The sequence below is a fragment of the Scyliorhinus canicula genome, chromosome 11 (assembly GCF_902713615.1).
Source record: "Scyliorhinus canicula chromosome 11, sScyCan1.1, whole genome shotgun sequence".
NCBI lineage: Eukaryota > Metazoa > Chordata > Chondrichthyes > Carcharhiniformes > Scyliorhinidae > Scyliorhinus > Scyliorhinus canicula.
This window is the reverse complement of record NC_052156.1, coordinates 148,302,729-148,321,356: the sequence shown is the minus strand read 5'-3', so window position 1 is coordinate 148,321,356 and position 18,628 is coordinate 148,302,729. Positions and strand designations below refer to the sequence as shown.

The window sequence follows — 18,628 nt, the reverse complement described above, 5'->3', positions numbered from 1 at the left end:
TAGAAAGCTACAAAATTCGAACAGGACGAGACAGGGTGATGCAGGAAGGATGTTTCAGATGGCGAGGAAGTCCAGAACCAGGGGTCACCGTCTAAAGATACAGAGTAAACCATTTAGGACTGGGATGAGTAGAAATTTCTTCACCCCAAGAGTTGTGGGCCTGTGGAATTTGCGATCACATAAAGCAGCTGAGGCCGAAACATATAGTTTCAAGAAGAAGTTAGATATAGTGGAATTAGTGAAATTCTTTTGAGGACAATACCAGTGCAGTAGATAACGGGGAGCCAATGGATGTGGTATATCTGGATTTCCAGAAAGCCTTTGACAAGGTGCCACACAAAAGGTTGCTGCATAAGATAAAGATGCATGGCATTAAGGGTAAAGGGTAAAGTAGTATCATGGATAGAGGATTGGTTAATTAATAGAAAGCAAAGAGTGGGGATTAATGGGTGTTTCTTTGGTTGGCAGTCAGTAGCTAGTGGTGTCCCTCAGGGATCATTGTTGGGCCCACAATTGTTCACAATTTACATAGATGATTTGGAGTTGGGGACAAAGGGCAATGTGTCCAAGTTTGTAGACGACCCTAAGATGAGTGGTAAAGCAAAAAGTGCAGAGGATACTAGAAGTCTAAAGAGAAATTTAGATAGGTTAAGTGAATGGGCTAGGGTCTGTCAGATGGAATACAATGCTGACAAATGTGAGGTTCTCCATTTTGGTAGGAATAACAGCAAAAGGGATTATTATTTAAATGGCAAAATATTAAAACATGCCGCTGTGCAGAGAGACCTGGGTGTCCTAGTGCATGAGTTGCAAAAAGTTGGTTTACAGGTGCAACAGGTGATTAAGAAGGCAAATGGAATTTTATCCTTCATTGCTAGAGGGATGGAGTTTAAGACTAGGGAGGTTATGCTATAATTGTATAAGGTGTTAGTGAGGCCACACCTGGAGTATTGTGTTCAGTTTTGGTCTCCTTATCTGAGAAAGGACGTACTGGCGCTGGAGGGTGTGCAGAGGAGATTCACTAGGTTAATCCAAGAGCTGAAGGGGTTGGATTACGAGGAAAGGTTGAGTAGACTGTCCCCAGAGGAGGCCTGGACCTTTGTACAAGAAGAAAAGCTGGACATGAACTAAAACCTGGGAGCACCGGCAGTCGTAGCCGCCTGGGTACTCTTGACTGAGCAAGTGGCCCTTATCTTTTCAGGCCAGGTCGGAGCTGGGTAACAGTTTCTTGGATTGTTTGGCTTTTCTTGATCGTTTGACTTTTTGAATATCTTGAAGGTTTCGAGTTGTTTGGTGTTTCTGTATATTTGAACTGTTGAAATTTCTATTGCGGGTCGTTTTCTTCTTATGGTGTGTTTCTTCCCGTTTCCAACTTCCCTTAGTCATTTACCCTTTTTACCCCTTTTTCTTCGGGTGTTGGGTCCCTTTTTTTTTTGGTGTTTTTTTTTTTTCTTTTTTCTCCCTCTCTGGTTATGGTTATCTGTGGTTATGTATACTGTTTGATGGAGGGTGATGGTTAAGCACATTGTTAGTTGATAGCTATTTAATTATTTTGTTATTTAAGTATGTAGTTAAGTATTTATGTATTTATTTGCCATTGGGTATTTATATTGTTAAGTTGGGAAGACGGGACGGGGGGGAGTGGGTTGATCATGTGGGTTTATCTCTGGGGTTTTAAGGGGATCCTTCACGGGCGTGGATGGGGAGGGGGGGGAGTGGAAGATGGCGGGGCGGGGTGTGGCCGGGCGAAAGCGCGGGCTTTCCTCTGTTTTTCCCGCGCGCGGGATGGAGGAGAGAGGAGGGGGGAGGGGAGAAGAGTGGGGCGTGGCCAGTAATGGCGGCCTTTCCCGCGCTGGAGCGGGGTCAGAGTGGAATGGCGGGGGGGGGGGGGGGGAGGCCCCCCCCCTCGAACCGGGAGGAGTCGGAGTGTGGCAGGAGCAGCCGGGTCAGCGGAGATCAGCTGACTCTCGGGAGTACGATGTTGGGCACATCGCGGCTAGGAGGGGTCCTAGCCGGGGGGGGGGGGGGGGGGGGGGGGGGGGGGGGGGGGGGGGGGGGGGGGGGGGGGGGGAGGGAGGGAGGGAGGGGTAGGGGGAGATACCGGGTTGCTGCTGGAAAGACCAGGGACGAGAAGGGGAGAGCTGGGGGGGGGGGGGCATCGCTATGGGAAACGGGTCAGAAAGGGAGGGATGACCCGGGGCGAGCAAGGGACAGAACATGGCTAATCGACAGGGAGCAGGGACGGGTCGCCCAGCGATCCGATTGATTACGTGGAATGTAAGGGGGCTGAATGGGCCGGTTAAAAGATCAAGGGTCTTCTCGCACCTGAAGGGACTGAAGGCTGATGTAGCGATGTTGCAGGAGACTCACTTGAGGGTAGCAGATCAGGTCCGCCTGAGAAGGGGGTGGGTGGGACAGGTGTTCCACTCAGGCTTGGATGTCAAGAACCGGGGGGTGGCGATTCTGGTGGGAAAGAGGGTGTCGTTCGTGGCGGCAGAAGTGGTGGCAGACAAGGAGGGCAGGTATGTGATGGTGAGGGGTAGGTTGCAGGGAGAGAATGTGGTGCTGGTGAATGTGTATGCCCCGAATTGGGACGACGCGGGCTTTATGAGGCGCCTGCTGGGCCTCATCCCGGGACTGGAGGCAGGGGGCCTGATCATGGGAGGGGACTTTAATACGGTGTTGGACCCTGGGCTGGATAGATCGAGTTCCAGGACAAATAGGAGGCCGGCAGCGGCAGAGGTGTTAAGGGGGTTTATGGAGCAGATGGGAGGGGTAGACCCATGGACATTTGGTAGGCCTAGGGCGAGGGAGTATTCTTTTTTCTCCCACGTCCACAGAGTGTACTCCAGGATAGACTTTTTCGTATTGAACAGGGGGCTGATACCGAGAGTGCAGGACACGGAGTACTCGGCCATTGCGATATCGGACCATGCACCACATTGGGTGGACGTGGAATTGGGGGAGGCGCGGGATCAGCGCCCGTTGTGGCGCCTGGATGTGGGGCTGTTGGCGGACGAAGAGGTGTGCAGAAGGGTTAGAACGGGCATTGAGAACTATCTGGGTACGAACGACACGGGTGAGGTGCAGGTGGGGACGGTCTGGGAGGCCCTGAAAGCAGTGATTAGAGGAGAGCTGATCTCCATAAGGGCACACAGAGAGAGGAAGGAGAGGCAGGAAAGGGAGAGGCTGGTGGGGGAGCTCCTAGAAGTAGATAGGAAATATGCGGCGGCACCAGAGGAGGGGCTATTGAGGGAGCGGCGCAGTTTACAGGCCAGGTTCGACCTACTGACCACTAGGAAGGCGGAGACGCAGTGGAGAAGGGCGCAGGGTGCGGCGTATGAGTACGGGGAAAAGGCGAGCAGGATGCTGGCACACCAGCTTCGTAAGCGAGATGCAGCCAGAGAGATTGGGGGAGTGAGAGAGAGGGGTGGGGACGTAGTGCAGAAGGGGCAAGAGGTGAATAGGGTCTTCAGGGACTTCTACAGGGAATTGTATAGGTCTGAACCGCCGAAGAGGAGAGGGGGAATGGAGAACTTTCTCGACAAATTGAGGTTCCCAAAGGTACAGGAGGAGCTGGTAGAAGGGTTGGGGGCGCCGATAGAGCTGCAGGAGCTAATTAAAGGGATAGGCCAGATGCAGGCGGGGAAGGCGCCGGGGCCGGATGGGTTCCCGGTGGAGTTTTACAGGAAATTTGTGGACCTGGTGGGCCCAGTGCTGGTGAGAGCCTTTAATGAGGCGCGCGAGGGGGGGGTTCTGCCCCCAACAATGTCGCAGGCCCTGATCTCCTTGATTTTGAAGCGGGACAAGGACCCGGTCCAGTGCGGGTCCTACAGGCCTATCTCCCTTTTAAATGTAGATGCCAAGCTGTTAGCAAAGGTCCTGGCAACCAGGATAGAGGATTGTGTGCCAGGGGTAATCCATGAAGACCAGACGGGGTTCGTGAAGGGACGCCAACTTAACACAAATGTCCGGAGGTTGTTAAACGTGATCATGATGCCGGCAGTGGAGGGGGAGGCGGAGATAGTGGTAGCGCTAGACGCGGAGAAGGCATTCGATAGGGTGGAGTGGGAATACTTGTGGGAGACGTTGGAAAGGTTTGGGTTTGGGGAGGGATTTATCAAGTGGGTAAAGCTGCTCTATTCGGCCCCGATGGCGAGTGTGGTAACAAACGGGAGGAGGTCAGAATATTTTGGGCTCCATCGAGGTACTAGGCAGGGATGTCCCCTATCCCCCTTACTCTTTGCATTAGCGATTGAACCGTTAGCGATGGCACTGAGGGGTTCAGGGGGGTGGAGGGGACTGACAAGGGGAGGGGAGGAGCATCGGGTCTCGCTCTATGCGGATGACCTGTTGCTGTATGTGGCAGACCCGGAGGGGGGAATGCCGGAGGTTATGGAAATACTAGCGGAGTTCGGGGACTTTTCGGGATATAAATTAAATCTGGGGAAAAGTGAGGTCTTTGTAATACACTCGGGAGACCAGGGGGAGGGAATTGGGAGGCTCCCCTTCAAAAGAGCAGTAAAAAGTTTCAGGTACTTGGGGGTGCAGGTGGCAAAGAACTGGGGGACCCTCCACAAGCTGAACTTTTCTAGGCTGGTGGAACAGATGGAGGAGGAGTTTAAGAGGTGGGACATGGTGCCGCTGTCGCTGGCAGGGAGGGTGCAGTCAGTTAAAATGACGGTCCTCCCGAGGTTCTTGTTTTTGTTCCAGTGTCTGCCCATCTTCCTCCCTAGGGCCTTTTTCAAGAAGGTAACGAGTAGTATCATGGGGTACGTGTGGGCACATGGCACCCCTAGAGTTAGAAGGGTCTTTTTGGAGCGGAGTAGGGATAGTGGAGGGCTGGCGTTACCCAATCTTTCAGGATATTACTGGGCGGCAAATGCATCGATGGTACGAAAGTGGATGATGGAAGGGGAGGGGGCAGCTTGGAAGCGTATGGAGAGGGCGTCCTGTGGCAACATAAGCTTAGGGGCACTGGTAACAGCACCATGGCCGCTCCCTCCCACGAGGTATACCACGAGCCCGGTGGTGGCGGCCACCCTCAAGATCTGGGGGCAGTGGAGGCGACACAGGGGGGAAGTGGGGGGTTTGATGGGGGCGCCACTAAGAGGGAACCACAGATTTGCACCGGGAAATACAGGAGGGGGATTTCTGAGCTGGCAGAGGGTGGGCATTAGGCAACTGAAGGACTTGTTTGTAGAGGGGAGGTTTGCGAGCTTGGGAGAGCTGGAGGAGAAATTCGGGCTCCCCCCGGGGAACACGTTCAGGTACCTCCAAGTGAGGGCATTTGCCAGACGACAGGTAGAGGGGTTTCCCGTGCTTCCCGACAGGGGGGCGAGTGATAGGGTGCTGTCGGGGGTCTGGGTCGGGGAGGGGAAGATCTCGGACATTTATAAGATTATGCAGGAGGTGGAGGAGGTACCAGTAGAGGAGTTGAAAGACAAGTGGGAGGTAGAGCTGGGGGAACAGATAGAGGATGGGACATGGGCAGACGCCCTAGAGAGGGTCAACTCGTCGTCGTCATGTGCGAGACTGAGTCTCATTCAATTTAAGGTACTGCATAGAGCCCACATGACGGGGACAAGGATGAGTCGGTTTTTCGGGGGTGAAGACAGGTGTGTCAGATGTTCGGGAAGCCCTGCGAATCATGCACACATGTTTTGGGCATGTCCGGCACTGGAGGAGTTCTGGAAGGGGGTGGCAGGGACGGTGTCGAGAGTGGTGGGGTCCAGGGTCAAGCCAGGATGGGGACTTGCGATCTTCGGGGTTGGGGTGGAGCCGGGGGTACAGGAGGCGAGGGAGGCTGGAATATTAGCCTTTGCGTCCTTGGTGGCTCGGAGGAGGATCTTGATTCAGTGGAGGGACGCAAGGCCGCCAAGTGTTAACACCTGGTTAAACGACATGGCAAACTTCATCCAATTGGAAAGAATCAAATTCGCCCTGAGAGGGTCGGTGCAGGGGTTTTTCAGGCGATGGCAACCCTTCCTGGACCTCTTAGATCAGAGATAGAAACTGGGGTCGTGACAGCAGCAACCCGGGAGGGGAGGGGAGGGCGGGAGGGAGGGGGGGGGGAGGGTGTGGGGGAGGGGAGGGGGGGGGGGGGGGAGGGGGCGCGCGGGTAGGGGGTGGGGGGGATTCTTGTTAAGTAGGGGGGTTTGACTTTGTGTTGATATAATTCAAATGTAGGGGGGGTTAAAATGTTTGTACTCTGAAAAATTTCTTCAATAAAAAGTATTTAAAAAAAAAAGGTTGAGTAGACTGGGACTGTACTAATTGGAATTTCGAAGGATGAGAGGGGATCTTATAGAAACATATAAAATTATGAAGGGAATAGATAGGATAGATGCGGGCAGGTTGTTTCCACTGGTGGGTGAAACCAGAACTAGGGGGCATAGCCTCAAAATAAGGGGAAGTAGTGTTTTTGAAAACACACCACTATTCTTAGAATTCCCCTATACCAAAAAAGGGTCGATATTCTAAATGGTGAACAAGGATTCTCACTCCCTGACTCCGATGCAGGCTTTGGTGGGTGCTATTCAGGTCAAACTATATTTTCAAGTTATCCCCCAGTATAACCCATACCTTCACCGAAGATTTTATCTACTTACCACTTAGTAGCATCGATGTCCTGGGTCCTGCATTGCTAAGTAAGTAACGTAGACTTTCAGGAATACTTTTTCAGGTTAAGTTAAGTTAAGTTAAGTTATTTTGTTATTATATTTTTTCTTTTAAAAGCTGCAAATACTTTCTTTACAGAAAGGTAAAAAGATCTTGCTTCTGGATCCTTCCTGTTGGTCGAAGGGACCTTCAGGCCCACCTTGACAATCAATCTTCTTTAAAATCTGGTCTTCTTGAGTTGTATTTGCTGGTGAACTCGGTTGCTGTGACCCATCCTTCCCATGTACCGAGCTGTGAGAGCTGGCTCTGCTGGCTGTCCCCTTTCTTCGGGTTTATATTCTCTTTCGAAGAGTTATTAAGTTTTAACAACTTTATTGTAAATTAGCTTGTTTCACTTTGATTGTTAAAAAGTATCTTTGATGTAAACATTTGAATACAACTAATTATTCATTTTGGGCATAACGTCACCTCTCAGATCTGATTACAAAATGCTTTGGTTTCAATAGGTGTTACTTTTATTTCTGTGATTTTGAATCGTTTAATTTTCCAATTGTCCCCAGCTCATAACTTTGCCTTTGATTTTGACTTTAAATGATGTCTCTCGTAGACAGATCGTCTCCAATTTTCTTTTAATTGACTTGATGTTCGTAGAATTTTACACTTAGAATTGACACCAAATTCGACTGAGCATCATCCATCCTTTCCAGTTGTTTACTAAGAGAGTTTATTTCAATTAAGGTGTGAAACTTTGCTTTTAGTTGTATGCTAAAATTTAACTTGGTTATGACTTGAAAGACCTGCCTGCTTTAAACATTCGTCACTTAATTCAATTGAAACTCTCATCCATGCTTTTCCAGATACTTCCTGAGATAGTTACTTTCAATAAAGGTGTGAGCCATTGTTTTAGCTTACCACATGAAACCTGTGTGTTTGATAAGCCTGCTTGTGAGAAAGAATCTGCATTTTATAATCCTGCTCTTTGCAGCTGCTATTAACCTTTTGTGGGATCTTTCCCTGTATCCTCTCAGACCAGATATTGCCAGACTTCCATGTTTCAAATGACACATTTTTCTGTATTTTCAATTACAGTAGATTTAGGACTGAGTTTAGGAGGAACGTCTTCACCCAAATCATCTATGTAAATTGTGAACAATTGTGGGCCCAACAATGATCACTGAGGGACACCACTAGCTACTGATTGCCAACCAGAGAAACACCTATTAATCCCCACTCTTTGGAATCTATGGAATTCCTTGAAGCAGTTGAGGCTCCTTCATTAAATGTTTTTGAGATAAAGATAGTTTTTTGAAGAATAAAGGGATTAAGGGTTATGGTGTTCAGGCCAGAAAATGGAGCTGAGTCCACAAAAGATCAGCCATGATCTCATTGAATGGCGGAGCAGGCTCGAGGGGCCAGATGGCCTACTCCTGCTCCTAATTCTTACATTCTTATGTTCTTATAGCTCTTGGAACTAAAGGGATGAAAGTATATGGGCGGGGTGCAGTAGGAACAGGTTACTAAGTTGGATGATCAGCCATGATAATGAATTATGAAGCTGACATGAAGGGCTGAATGGCTTGAAAAGAATGGCTTGAAAAGAAGCAGTCACTCCAGGAAGCATGGAAAATGTGCAGGCCTGCATTTGAGAGTGAAACAATGCGACCCCAAAGCCCCTCTGCTTAGTTTACTCCTAGCAAATGTCCAATCTCTGGAAGACAAGCCAGACGAACGTAAAGCCAAACTCGCTCTTCAAAAAGAACTGAGGGGCTGCTGTGTGCTCTGTTTCACCGAGACATGACTCACTCCTGCTTCACAATCCACTGAATGGACCATACGGCGTCCTCGGGCAAATCTAGGGAGGTGGGGTCTGCCTCCTAGTCAACATCATCTGCCTAAATGTAGCAACATCGGTGAATGCCTGCTCCCCGGACCCAGAATACCTGCGCTAAAATGCTGCCCCTACTACCTTCCGTGGGAGTTCAGCTCCATTATCCTGACGGCAGTTTACATCCCACCCCATACAGACTGTAAATTGCGCTGGACGAAATATACACCACCACAAATAGCCTTGAAACGAAACATCCCGAGGCCTTGTTCGTCGTAGCTGGTGACTTCAATCAGGCCAAGCTCAAGAACGTACTACCAAGTTACCACCAACATGTACCCTGTTCCACCAGAGGCCCAAACATCTTGGACCACTGCTACACAATTATCAAACATACCTACCACTCTATCGCTTGCACGCACTTTGGTAAATCTGACCACAAGGCTGTGCTCCTGGTCCCGGTTTATATGTAAAAACTGAAGCGGGAGAATCTGTCAAAGGAAGTCGTGCAATGTTGGTCTGAGGAATCGGATGATCTCCTGCGGAACTGTTTAGAGTCAGTGGACTGGTCAATATTTAAAAACTGCGACCAGCCTGAACACTACAGTAATTGACTTTAATAGTAAGTGTGTAGAAGGCTGATCCGCGTATTTCCCAACCTGAAGCCCTGGATGAACAGGGATATCCACTGCTTGTTGAAGTCTAGGACTGAGGCGTTGTCAGGTGACTCTGACCTATATGAGAAAGCCAGATATGATCTAAGGAGATCCATCAAAGATACCAAAAGACAGTACTGGACCAAGCTCGAGACCCAGGCTAGCCACACGGACCCCCGCCGACTATGGCAAGGTCTGCAAGACATAATGGGCTGCAAGATGAAGGCATGTAAAATCGGGGCTCTAAAGCACCCCTCCCTGATGAGCTCAACGCATTCTATGCACGCTTTGAGCAAAAGGTAAGCAAGAGCACGTGCTCCACCCCTGAAGCCTGGGATGAACTTTTATCTGAGGTCACCATTGCAGATGTCAGAGAACCTTCTCGAAGGTCAACCCACGGAATGCCACTAGCCCGGATGGGATACCCAGACGAGCACTGGGGTCTTGCGCAGATTAGCTGGCGGGGGTATTTGCAGACATCTTCAACCCCTCTTTACAACAATCTATGCCTATCTGCTTCAAGAAGACGACCATCATCCCTGTACCAAAGAAAGGCCAAGCAGTGTGCCTTAATGACTATCGCCCAGTGGCCCTGACATCCATCATTATGAAGTGTTTCGAAAGGTTAGTCATGGCACAAATCAACTCCAACCTCCCGGATTGCCTTGATCCACTACAGTTCACCTACCACCAGCACCATCTCCCTGGCCCTGCACTCAACCGTGGAACACCTAGATAGCAAAGACACCATGTCAGACTCCTATTTATTGACTACAGCTCAGCCCTCAAAACCATTATTCCTATGAAACCCATATCCAAACTCCGTGGCCTGGGCCTCGGCTCCTCCCTCTGCGACTGGATCCTAAACTTCCTAAGCCACAGGCCACAATCAGTAAGGATAGGCAACAACACCTCCTCCACGATCATCCTCAACACCGGTACCCCACAAGGCTGTGCCCTCAGCCCCTTACTATATTCCTTAAAAACCTATGACTGAGTTTCCCTCCAACTCAATTTTCAAATTTGCTGATGACACCACCGTAGTGGGTCGGATCTCAAACAATGACGAGACAGAGTGCAGGAATGAGTTAGAGAATCTGGTGAACTGGTATGACGACAATAATCTCTCCCTCAATGGCCAAAACAAAATGAAGGAGATTGTCCTCGACTTCAGGAAGTGTAGTGGAGAACATGCCCCAGTCTACATAAATGGGAATGAAGTAGAAAGGTTTGAGAGCTTAAAGTTTTTAGGTGTCCAGATCACCAACAACCTGTCCTGGTCCCTCTATGCCGACACTATAGTTACGAAAGCCCACCAACGACTCTACTTTCTCAGAAGACTAAGGAAATTTGGCATGTCAGCTACGACTCTCACCAACTTTTACAGATGCACCATAGAAAGCATTCTTTCTGGTTGTATCACAGCTTGGTATGGATTCTGCTCTGCCCAAGACCACAGGAAACTACAAAAGGTTGTGAATGTAGCCCAATCCATCACGCAAAATAGCCTCCCGTCCTCTACAATTCCCGCTGCCTCGAAAAGGCAGCCAGTATAATTAAGGACTCCAGCACCCCGGACATACTCTCTTCCACCGTCTTCCTTTAGAAAAAAGATACAAAAGTTTGAGGTCACGTACCAACCGACTCAAGAACAGCTTCTTCCCTGCTGCCATCAAACTTTTAAATGGACCTACCTTATATTAAAATGATCTTTTCTCTACATCCTAGCTATGACTGTAACACTACATTCTGCAATCTCTCCTTCCTTCCCTATGTACGGTATGCGTTGTCCATGTAGCATGCAAGAAACAATACTTTTCACTGTATACCAATACATGTGACAATAATAAATCAGATCAAAAGTAGAGGGAAATAGAAATGCAAGGAAAAGCAGAGACAAATAGAAATGGAGGAAGAGCAGAAGGAAATAGAAATACAGCAAAAGCAGAAGGAAATGGAAATGAAGAGAAAGGAAAGAGAGAATGAGAGAAAAGAAAGAGAGCGAAAGAGTTCTAGCTTGTGGTACTGACGCCGAGTGGAAAGCTGCCAGAACGGGGTAGGGAGCCTAGTCCTGGAACAGAACTGAGTGGTGATATGTTTAAGGTTTTACAGGCACTCCCAAAATGTGAAGAGAAAGAAGTAGAAACGTTCTTTTAGGATTTTCGAGAAAATAACAACCCAAATGGAGCGGCCAAAAGAGAAGTGGACATTACCCCTGCAGAGTCAGTTGAGGGGGCGAGCACAGGAAGTTTATGCCGCCTTGTCAGAGCAGGAGTCCAGGGATTATGACACAGTAAAAAAGGCTATTTTAGAATTGGTTCCTGAAGCATCTAGGCAAAAATTTCAGAATTTGAAGAGACTGCCGGGACAGACATACGCAGAGTTTGAAATGATTAAGCAGAACAATTTTAATAGATGGGAACGAGCATTGGGAGTTGAGACTATCTATGAGGCTCTGAGAAGTCATTCTCTTAGAGGAGTTTAAGAATTTTTTACCTTGGATTTTAAAAAATAAATTTAGAGCACCCAATTCAATTTTTCCAATTAAGGTTTAATTTAGCGTGGCCAATCTACGCAGCCTACACATCTTTTGGGTTGTGGGGGCGAAGCCCACGCAAACACCGGGAGAATGTGTAAACTCCACACGAACAGTGACCCAGACCTGGGGTCGAACCTGGGACCTCGGCGCGTGAGGCAGCAGGGCTAACCCACTGCGCCACCGTGCTGCCCCATTTCTTACCTACGATAATAAGGGCCCATGTTGAAGACCAGAGAGTGCAAACTGCTAAGCAAGCAGCAGTTATGGCTGCCGATTACGATCTAATCCATAAATGTAAACCTTTGATCCATCATCCCCATAATTTTGAAAAGGATAGGAAGTGGGAGAGTGAGAGAATGACAGGTAGCCAAGTTATAGAATGGATAGCTGGGAAGGCTCCGAGATCTCCACCTCAGCCCAGAAAACAAGGTACCGGGGGTGGAAGCAAGACTGGGAAGCCTAGGCGTTGTAATACGGTGGGATATGTTTGTTCAGCCTGTTGAAAATTGCAAGTAAGGCCCATGGGAGTTGTGCGGGTTCACGGAGGATTCTGAGAAAGGAGGAAAAGTGGAGAATGCTTTGGTGCAGATGGTAGCGTTAACTGGACTTAGGAGACCCAATGTGCACACTGCTGTGGGTGCAGGTGTAGAGTATTAGGTAGATGAAAGATATTCCGGTTTTGTGTCTAAGGGAAAAGTCACTCAATTTTCCTCAAAAGTAGTAGTCAAACCCATAAAGATTTTAAGAGTCACAGGGGCTACTCAAACTTGTGCTGGAGAAGGATTTGGACTTTCCTCCAGAGAGCCCAGTCAAAGCTGAGGTATTTGTGAATGGAATGGTGAAAGTTAAATCCCAGTTCCATTGTAGAAAGTGCAGTTGGAGTGTGACCTAGTGTCATTTCCAGTAGTTGGAGTGGTTAAGGAATTCCCAGTGGAAGGAATAGACTTAGTTTTGGGGAACGATTTAGCGGGAGTGAAGGTTGTAGCATCACCCATGATTACAGAGAGTCCGAAGGAAATACTGCAGTTAGCACCTGAAATGCCGACTGAAGGGCATGCCGGAGCTAGAAAAACCCATTGGGCAGTAAAGGACTTGGAGAAAGGTGTCAACGGCTGTTGAGCATGTTTCCAGCGACCATGGTAGTGAACCAGGTCCTGACCATTTTCAGACGGAAGGTGACCATAAGGATGAGGAATTAGATAAGAGTCTTGAATTCAACCGTTGTTCTGATTGTGAGGTACTGGTGAGCAGTTGTTGCAAGTGTATTGGCAAGGAGGTGTCAGAGATGTTCTGACTTCGACCTAGGTTCTGGTTACGAAGTGATGGTGAATAGTTGTAAGAACGATAGTAGGGAGGAAGAGTTAGATGACAGTCTTGACTGTGTTCGCGGGTCTGACTATGATGCAATGATAGTCAGCTGTACCCAAGTAGATTTGTCACAAACTGAACTTGGACCACTGGCGAGCAATTCTTCTAAAGCTCATAAAGGAGGTAGTAACCCAGAAGAAGTAGGTGAATTGGACTCGCCAAAAGGTAATTTGTTACTGCCTCTATTGCCATATTGCCATTCCCTTCACGTGAAAGAAGTTCCCAGAGCAGGCTTGCTTTGAAGCAAAATATACCTGACTGGACAGCATTAGTTAGTCAGAACGAGTACAGTAAAGACTCGGGAGTTATACCCAGCCAGCGGTTGCTTGATACATTCTTTTGAAGGTCTACATCGCTTCTTTAAGGTAGCAGAGGTAGGTAGCCGGGAAAGTGAAGTAATGGGCCATCAGTTCTTTCGAGAGTTAAGGGGAAAGACGTTGGCCATTCTGCAGTGGTTCTGCAACCATAGAGGAAAGGAAAACGAAAACTGTTCACAGAGTAAGTGATGTCCCATACTCTGATACTGAAAGTAGAAGTGCAGTGCAGGTGGTGATTATGAAAACTCGGATGAGTAGGTAACAGTTGCCACCCCAGGTATAGTGCCCGTTGAATCAATCAGCTTTGAGAGGACCGACCTCCCAGCGGCTCCTGTTGCTGAAGGTGACCCTGTGAACGCCAAGAGAGAATGTAAGGCTGGTGGAGTTGAAAAGAGTCTATTGGTTAACAGTGAGCCCACTACTTCATTCATCATTGACAACTCTACTCATAGTATAGTTGTAGGAAAATCTCCAAGTTTGTGTAGATTTTCATCCGACAATCAGGAAGGTTTGTTCGTGGTTACCTGAGGGACAGCAAGAGACTGGTCTAGAGCAGGTGCCAAAGGAGTGTAGACAAAGTTGTAAGGAAGCACCAGGGTGCACTCTGTTAACTATCTCTGGTGTGGACCCCAAACTTTTTGAACCACCGAAGCCAGCTCCATCTTGACTATAACCACAGATACTGGTTCAGTTAGAAACTGAGGAGCAATGCATGTTGGACATGCACAGGAATATGTAATCCACGGAACACCAAAGAGAGTCTGGGAAGTTGGCGGCCATGTTGGAGGATGAATCTGTGCTGGCCAGCCTGGACATCACTGAATTCAGGCGACTACTTGCATTTACAGAGACATTTAAAACCCAGAACGCAAAGAGTTTTCTGTCAGAGACATTATGGCAGTCTTTTGTTGTAAAGACTGCATATTTCCTGCAAGCAATAATATGTTTGCAAAAGGGTGTCATGGGTTTAAAAGTCAAATTGTTACAAACTCCGAAACAGGGCAGGAGTGATTGTATTGGGACTAGTTTAGACAAGTATGTGTGGGTGTTATGTGTCCTGCATACGTTGTAAAGAAAGATACATGTCCTGGCATTTAATTCTTCTAGTGGGGGAAGTATGTTAGGATACTGTTGTAAAACCTTTGCTGTGTTTCCTTTTTTTTCAATTCCTGTTCTGACTGCCTTTAATCCACAATCTTCTTGCTAGCTGCTGCAACACTGAGGTTTCCATTTAAAGAGCAGATTTTGAGCACACAGAAACACCCGTGTTCTAATGGACCAGGCCAAGACGTTCCATTTGGGTTCTGAGGCGGAACCTGTGACGTTGATTTGAAAGACTTGGCAAGCAGCAAGTGAGAAGTGAATGTAGACTTCTCAGCCATCTCCTATTGTTGCCTGGGATTGGTGGAGTTTTTCAGAAACTTGTGGAATAGGGGAAGTCGAGCCATTTTGTCAGTTCTGAGAAGATGCAGGCCTGAAAGCATCTGGATGGCACTCTATCTGTTCTGTCTCTCTGTCGGTCAGTTTCTCTCTCGGCTAGGCAATTTCTAAAACCTCCAAGCCATTCCTGTGAAGGCTTTCCTTGTGATAAGACAGACTTAGGTCTGTGAAGGGCTTCTGGAGTAAGGAAATAAGCAGTCAGTCACCAGGTCTGTAACTCATTGGAGCAGTCAAGGGTTAAAGATATCAGGAAAACACAAATTATTGTTTAATTCACTTATGTTGGGACTCCGAGGTCTGTGGGATTGGTACTCACCCAGGATGTCACAATAGAATCCTAAAATTTGTCTGTCCCGAGAAAGTTTTCATCATTCTCCATCTGTCCCACAATGACATACAATCCATGGTCCTTACCAATGGAACCTCTACAAGTCCTATCGCAGTGAAAAAAAATGTTCAAACAAGACTGTGACGTTGCACTAACTCTCTTGTCCATCATCCTTACTGCAATATGTTGCCTCGCCTTCAGAAAATTACTCACAGGCATGGGGAAACCCGACAGAACAAATGGGAAACTGAATATTGATCCTGTTATGGTGGCCACAAAGGACACCGGGGGGTGTGGGGGGAATCAATAAATCTCCCCGTGGACTTTGTGAAGAATGAACTTCCCTACTGAGGGGGCAGGACCCCACTCAATGGGAAACAAGCAGTGGGAGTTTAAAACCTACTGCTTCAACCCAGGACGATATTCTATAGGCCCCTGGGCTTGTGAGCTGTAAGCTGTGGCTGTGGCCCTTTCCATTATGTAAATAAAAGGATATGGTATCAGAAGACCGGCTTTGGTGAGATTATTACACATACCAAAACCACTCCAACTTCAGTCATAGAACTGCACAATACAGATTCACAAACACTTGTACGTGTGCTCACTGATGAACTGCGTTCTGGGTCATTATCAAATCCTCCGAAGCATAGGAGAAAATGGGCCTTTCACTAAACACGTGGAAAACATCTTCCAACCAGCTCTCACAGCATACCATGGCCCCCGTCGATTAGGATTATTGTGATCCATTTCCTTATCTAGGGAGCCTCCAGTTGACAAAGGTACACATAGACAACAGAATTAATCAGCATCCATAATTTATCAGCTCTGAGTTCAGCCAATTGAGAAAAGGAGTATTTGAGGACCAGGATCTCAAACTCGAGACTAAGATCCTGGCCTACCGGGCAGCAGCTTCGGAGACTCAGATAACCTATAGCAAGCACCTGAAAGCTTTCACAAGGTTCTCTCAATCTGGTGGCAAGAAAGGCCATCCAACAGCAGTGTGTGACCTCTCCTAAGCCAACTTGCCCAACATTGAGGTGCTAATCCATCAAAAATATGCTAACTAGGCAGAACATGGAATGAGGTGTCTGACATTAGACTCAAAAGCAATTGCTTTACTCAGAATTAGTTGCAGCAGGAGACTACCAGGAGGGCAGTGAGAACATCCCCTTAAGAAGTCAAACATACCCACCAACTCATGGTAAACTATGGCTTGTGACATGAAAGCTCCTTCGGGGAGATCAAAAACACAGAGAGACTGTTGTGAACCTGCAGAGACAAATTTGGGCATTAGAAGGAATACAAACCTTCCAGCAATCTATCTACCCAACCCTTTAAGCACCAGCTGCCCCATGTGCAGGAGAATCTGCAGATCACGCATTGGACTTGTCAACCATCTCAGAACCCATTGAAACAGAGCGGAAGCAAGTCATCCTCGATTCTGAGGGTCTGCCTGAGAAGAGAACTCAGGATCACCTCATTGGACAGAATGAAGTCTTGGTCCCTGATGTTCCCAATGAGGTTGAGGATCTGCATTTTGTTGCAGATGTCATGAAGTAGTTTAGCGGAGAGACTGGCCGGATTTAAGGACATTCTTGCATGTCATAAATGTTATGACTTTGAGTCAAATCTTTGCTGATAAATATTTTTTCCCTATGGTGAAATGTGGAAAAGGAGAGAGAGAGGAGTATTTTGAGATAAATTTACTCCATCCAGATTTTCTTTCCCTTTTCCTAAGATGGTGACCATGACTCACTGGTAGCATTCTCATCTCGGAGTAAAAACCTTGTCGATTTGCATCTTCATGACTTGAACACACGATCCAGGCTGGCACTTCATTGCAGTACTAAGAGACTACAGCACTTCTGGAGGTCCCATTTTATGGATGCAGCATTAAAATCGGGGCCCCAATTTTCTGTTCAGGCAAACATAAAAGATCCCGTAGCACTATTTGAAGAAGGACAAAGGGATTATCTTGGCGCCCTGGCTAATATTTATCAACATCACTAAAAAACCTTATTCGGTTATGTTTCTTATTGCTGTTTGTGGCCCCTTGCTGTACACAAATTGCCTTTTTCATTTTCTGCATTTTAACAGTGGCTGCACCTTAATAAATCAATTGGCTGCATAGTGCTTTGGGAGATCTGGATAATGAAAGGCGCAATACCCATGCAAGTCTGTTCTTCTTCCAAATTTATTCAGATGAGCCTCAATACCATGATGCTAGGAATGTTTTATTTTCAACTGTATTCTTCCAATAGGGACATGAAAACTATGTTTAAAAAGAAAGCCCTTAATTAATACAAATCATTTGGATTGTTACAGACAAAGCCAGATGGGCATCTCGATACAGTGTCCTTGCGCAGCACTTTTTCAGACACAATGACGCATAGAGATATGGATCGGAGCAGCATAGTCAAGACGTTTTCCACTGTCGCCAAACTAAGTGGCCCGGTGAGTATTACTGAACTCCTTTCTAACTCCCAGACATGTAGCAAGTGGTTCCCAAGAGATATATTTTTCTCCCTCTGATTTTCTTCATTCCTCTCCTGATAGTGCAATTTTGTTGGGATATGATTTCATGTGTGATGGCAGAATTTCAATATTTTGCTCAGGTGGACACGTTTCATTCTTTCATGAGATTTGGTTGTCACAGGCTTGTCCAGCATTTGTTGCCCATCCCGAATAATTTCTGAGAAGGTGGTGGTAAGTTGCTGCCCTGGACTGCTGCAGTCCATGTTGTGTAGGTACACCACAGTGCTGTTAGAAGGGAGTTCCAGGATTTTGACCCAGTAACAGTAAAGGAATGATGATATAAGTTCCAAGTCAGGGTGGTGTGTGGCTTGGAGGGGAACTAACAGGTGGTGGTGTTTCTGCTGCTCTGCCTTGGTGCTAGAGGTTGTAGCTTTGGAAGGTGACAATATTCTTGTGTGTTTCTGGACAATAAGTGTTGATAGGCTATTTGGCTAGGTACTGTCCTCCCCTGACATTTACTGCAAGAATCACAGAATCTCAATTAGGAACTCTCTTGTACTTTTCCTCCACCCCTTTGAGCACAAGGCCACTGAGGCCAATTGAAGTCACCTGCTGGGTTCAGCTAAACTAATATAAATTGCATAATCTCAGCCTATTTTCAAAACTTCTATGGCCTTACCCCTCCCTAGCACTGTATCCTTTTCCAGCCCTACAGCCCTCTGAGATATCTATGCTCCTTCAATGCTAGCCTCTTGCATGTATCCCTCACCTTAATTGCACCATATTTTTGGCCATACCATAGGCTGTCGGGGCCCTAAGCTTTAGAATTCTGACCCTCAACTTTTTCACCTCTCTTTCCTCCTTAAAACCTACCAATTGAACCAAATGTTTGTTCAGCAAATACTCTTATGTAACTTGGAATGTGTTATCATATTAAAGATGCTATATAAATGCAAGTTGTTATTGTTGAAATACTGTTAAATTAATGGCGATAACACTGGGAATCATGTTCTTTCATGTTGCCATAATCAATGCCCGGTGCTGCAACTCTAATAATTT

General features: G+C 47.2%; 1 protein-coding gene across 1 annotated transcript in view; it reads left to right on the top strand.

Annotated features, from left to right (window-relative positions):
• LOC119973802 overlaps positions 1-18,628 on the top strand; it is a 152,585-nt gene that overhangs the window by 4,548 nt on the left and 129,409 nt on the right. Inside the window, exon 2 of the mRNA XM_038812226.1 lies at positions 17,420-17,548. Coding sequence (XP_038668154.1) covers positions 17,477-17,548 — 72 coding nt within the window. The 5' untranslated portion in view covers positions 17,420-17,476. The remainder of the gene's footprint in view (positions 1-17,419; positions 17,549-18,628) is intronic.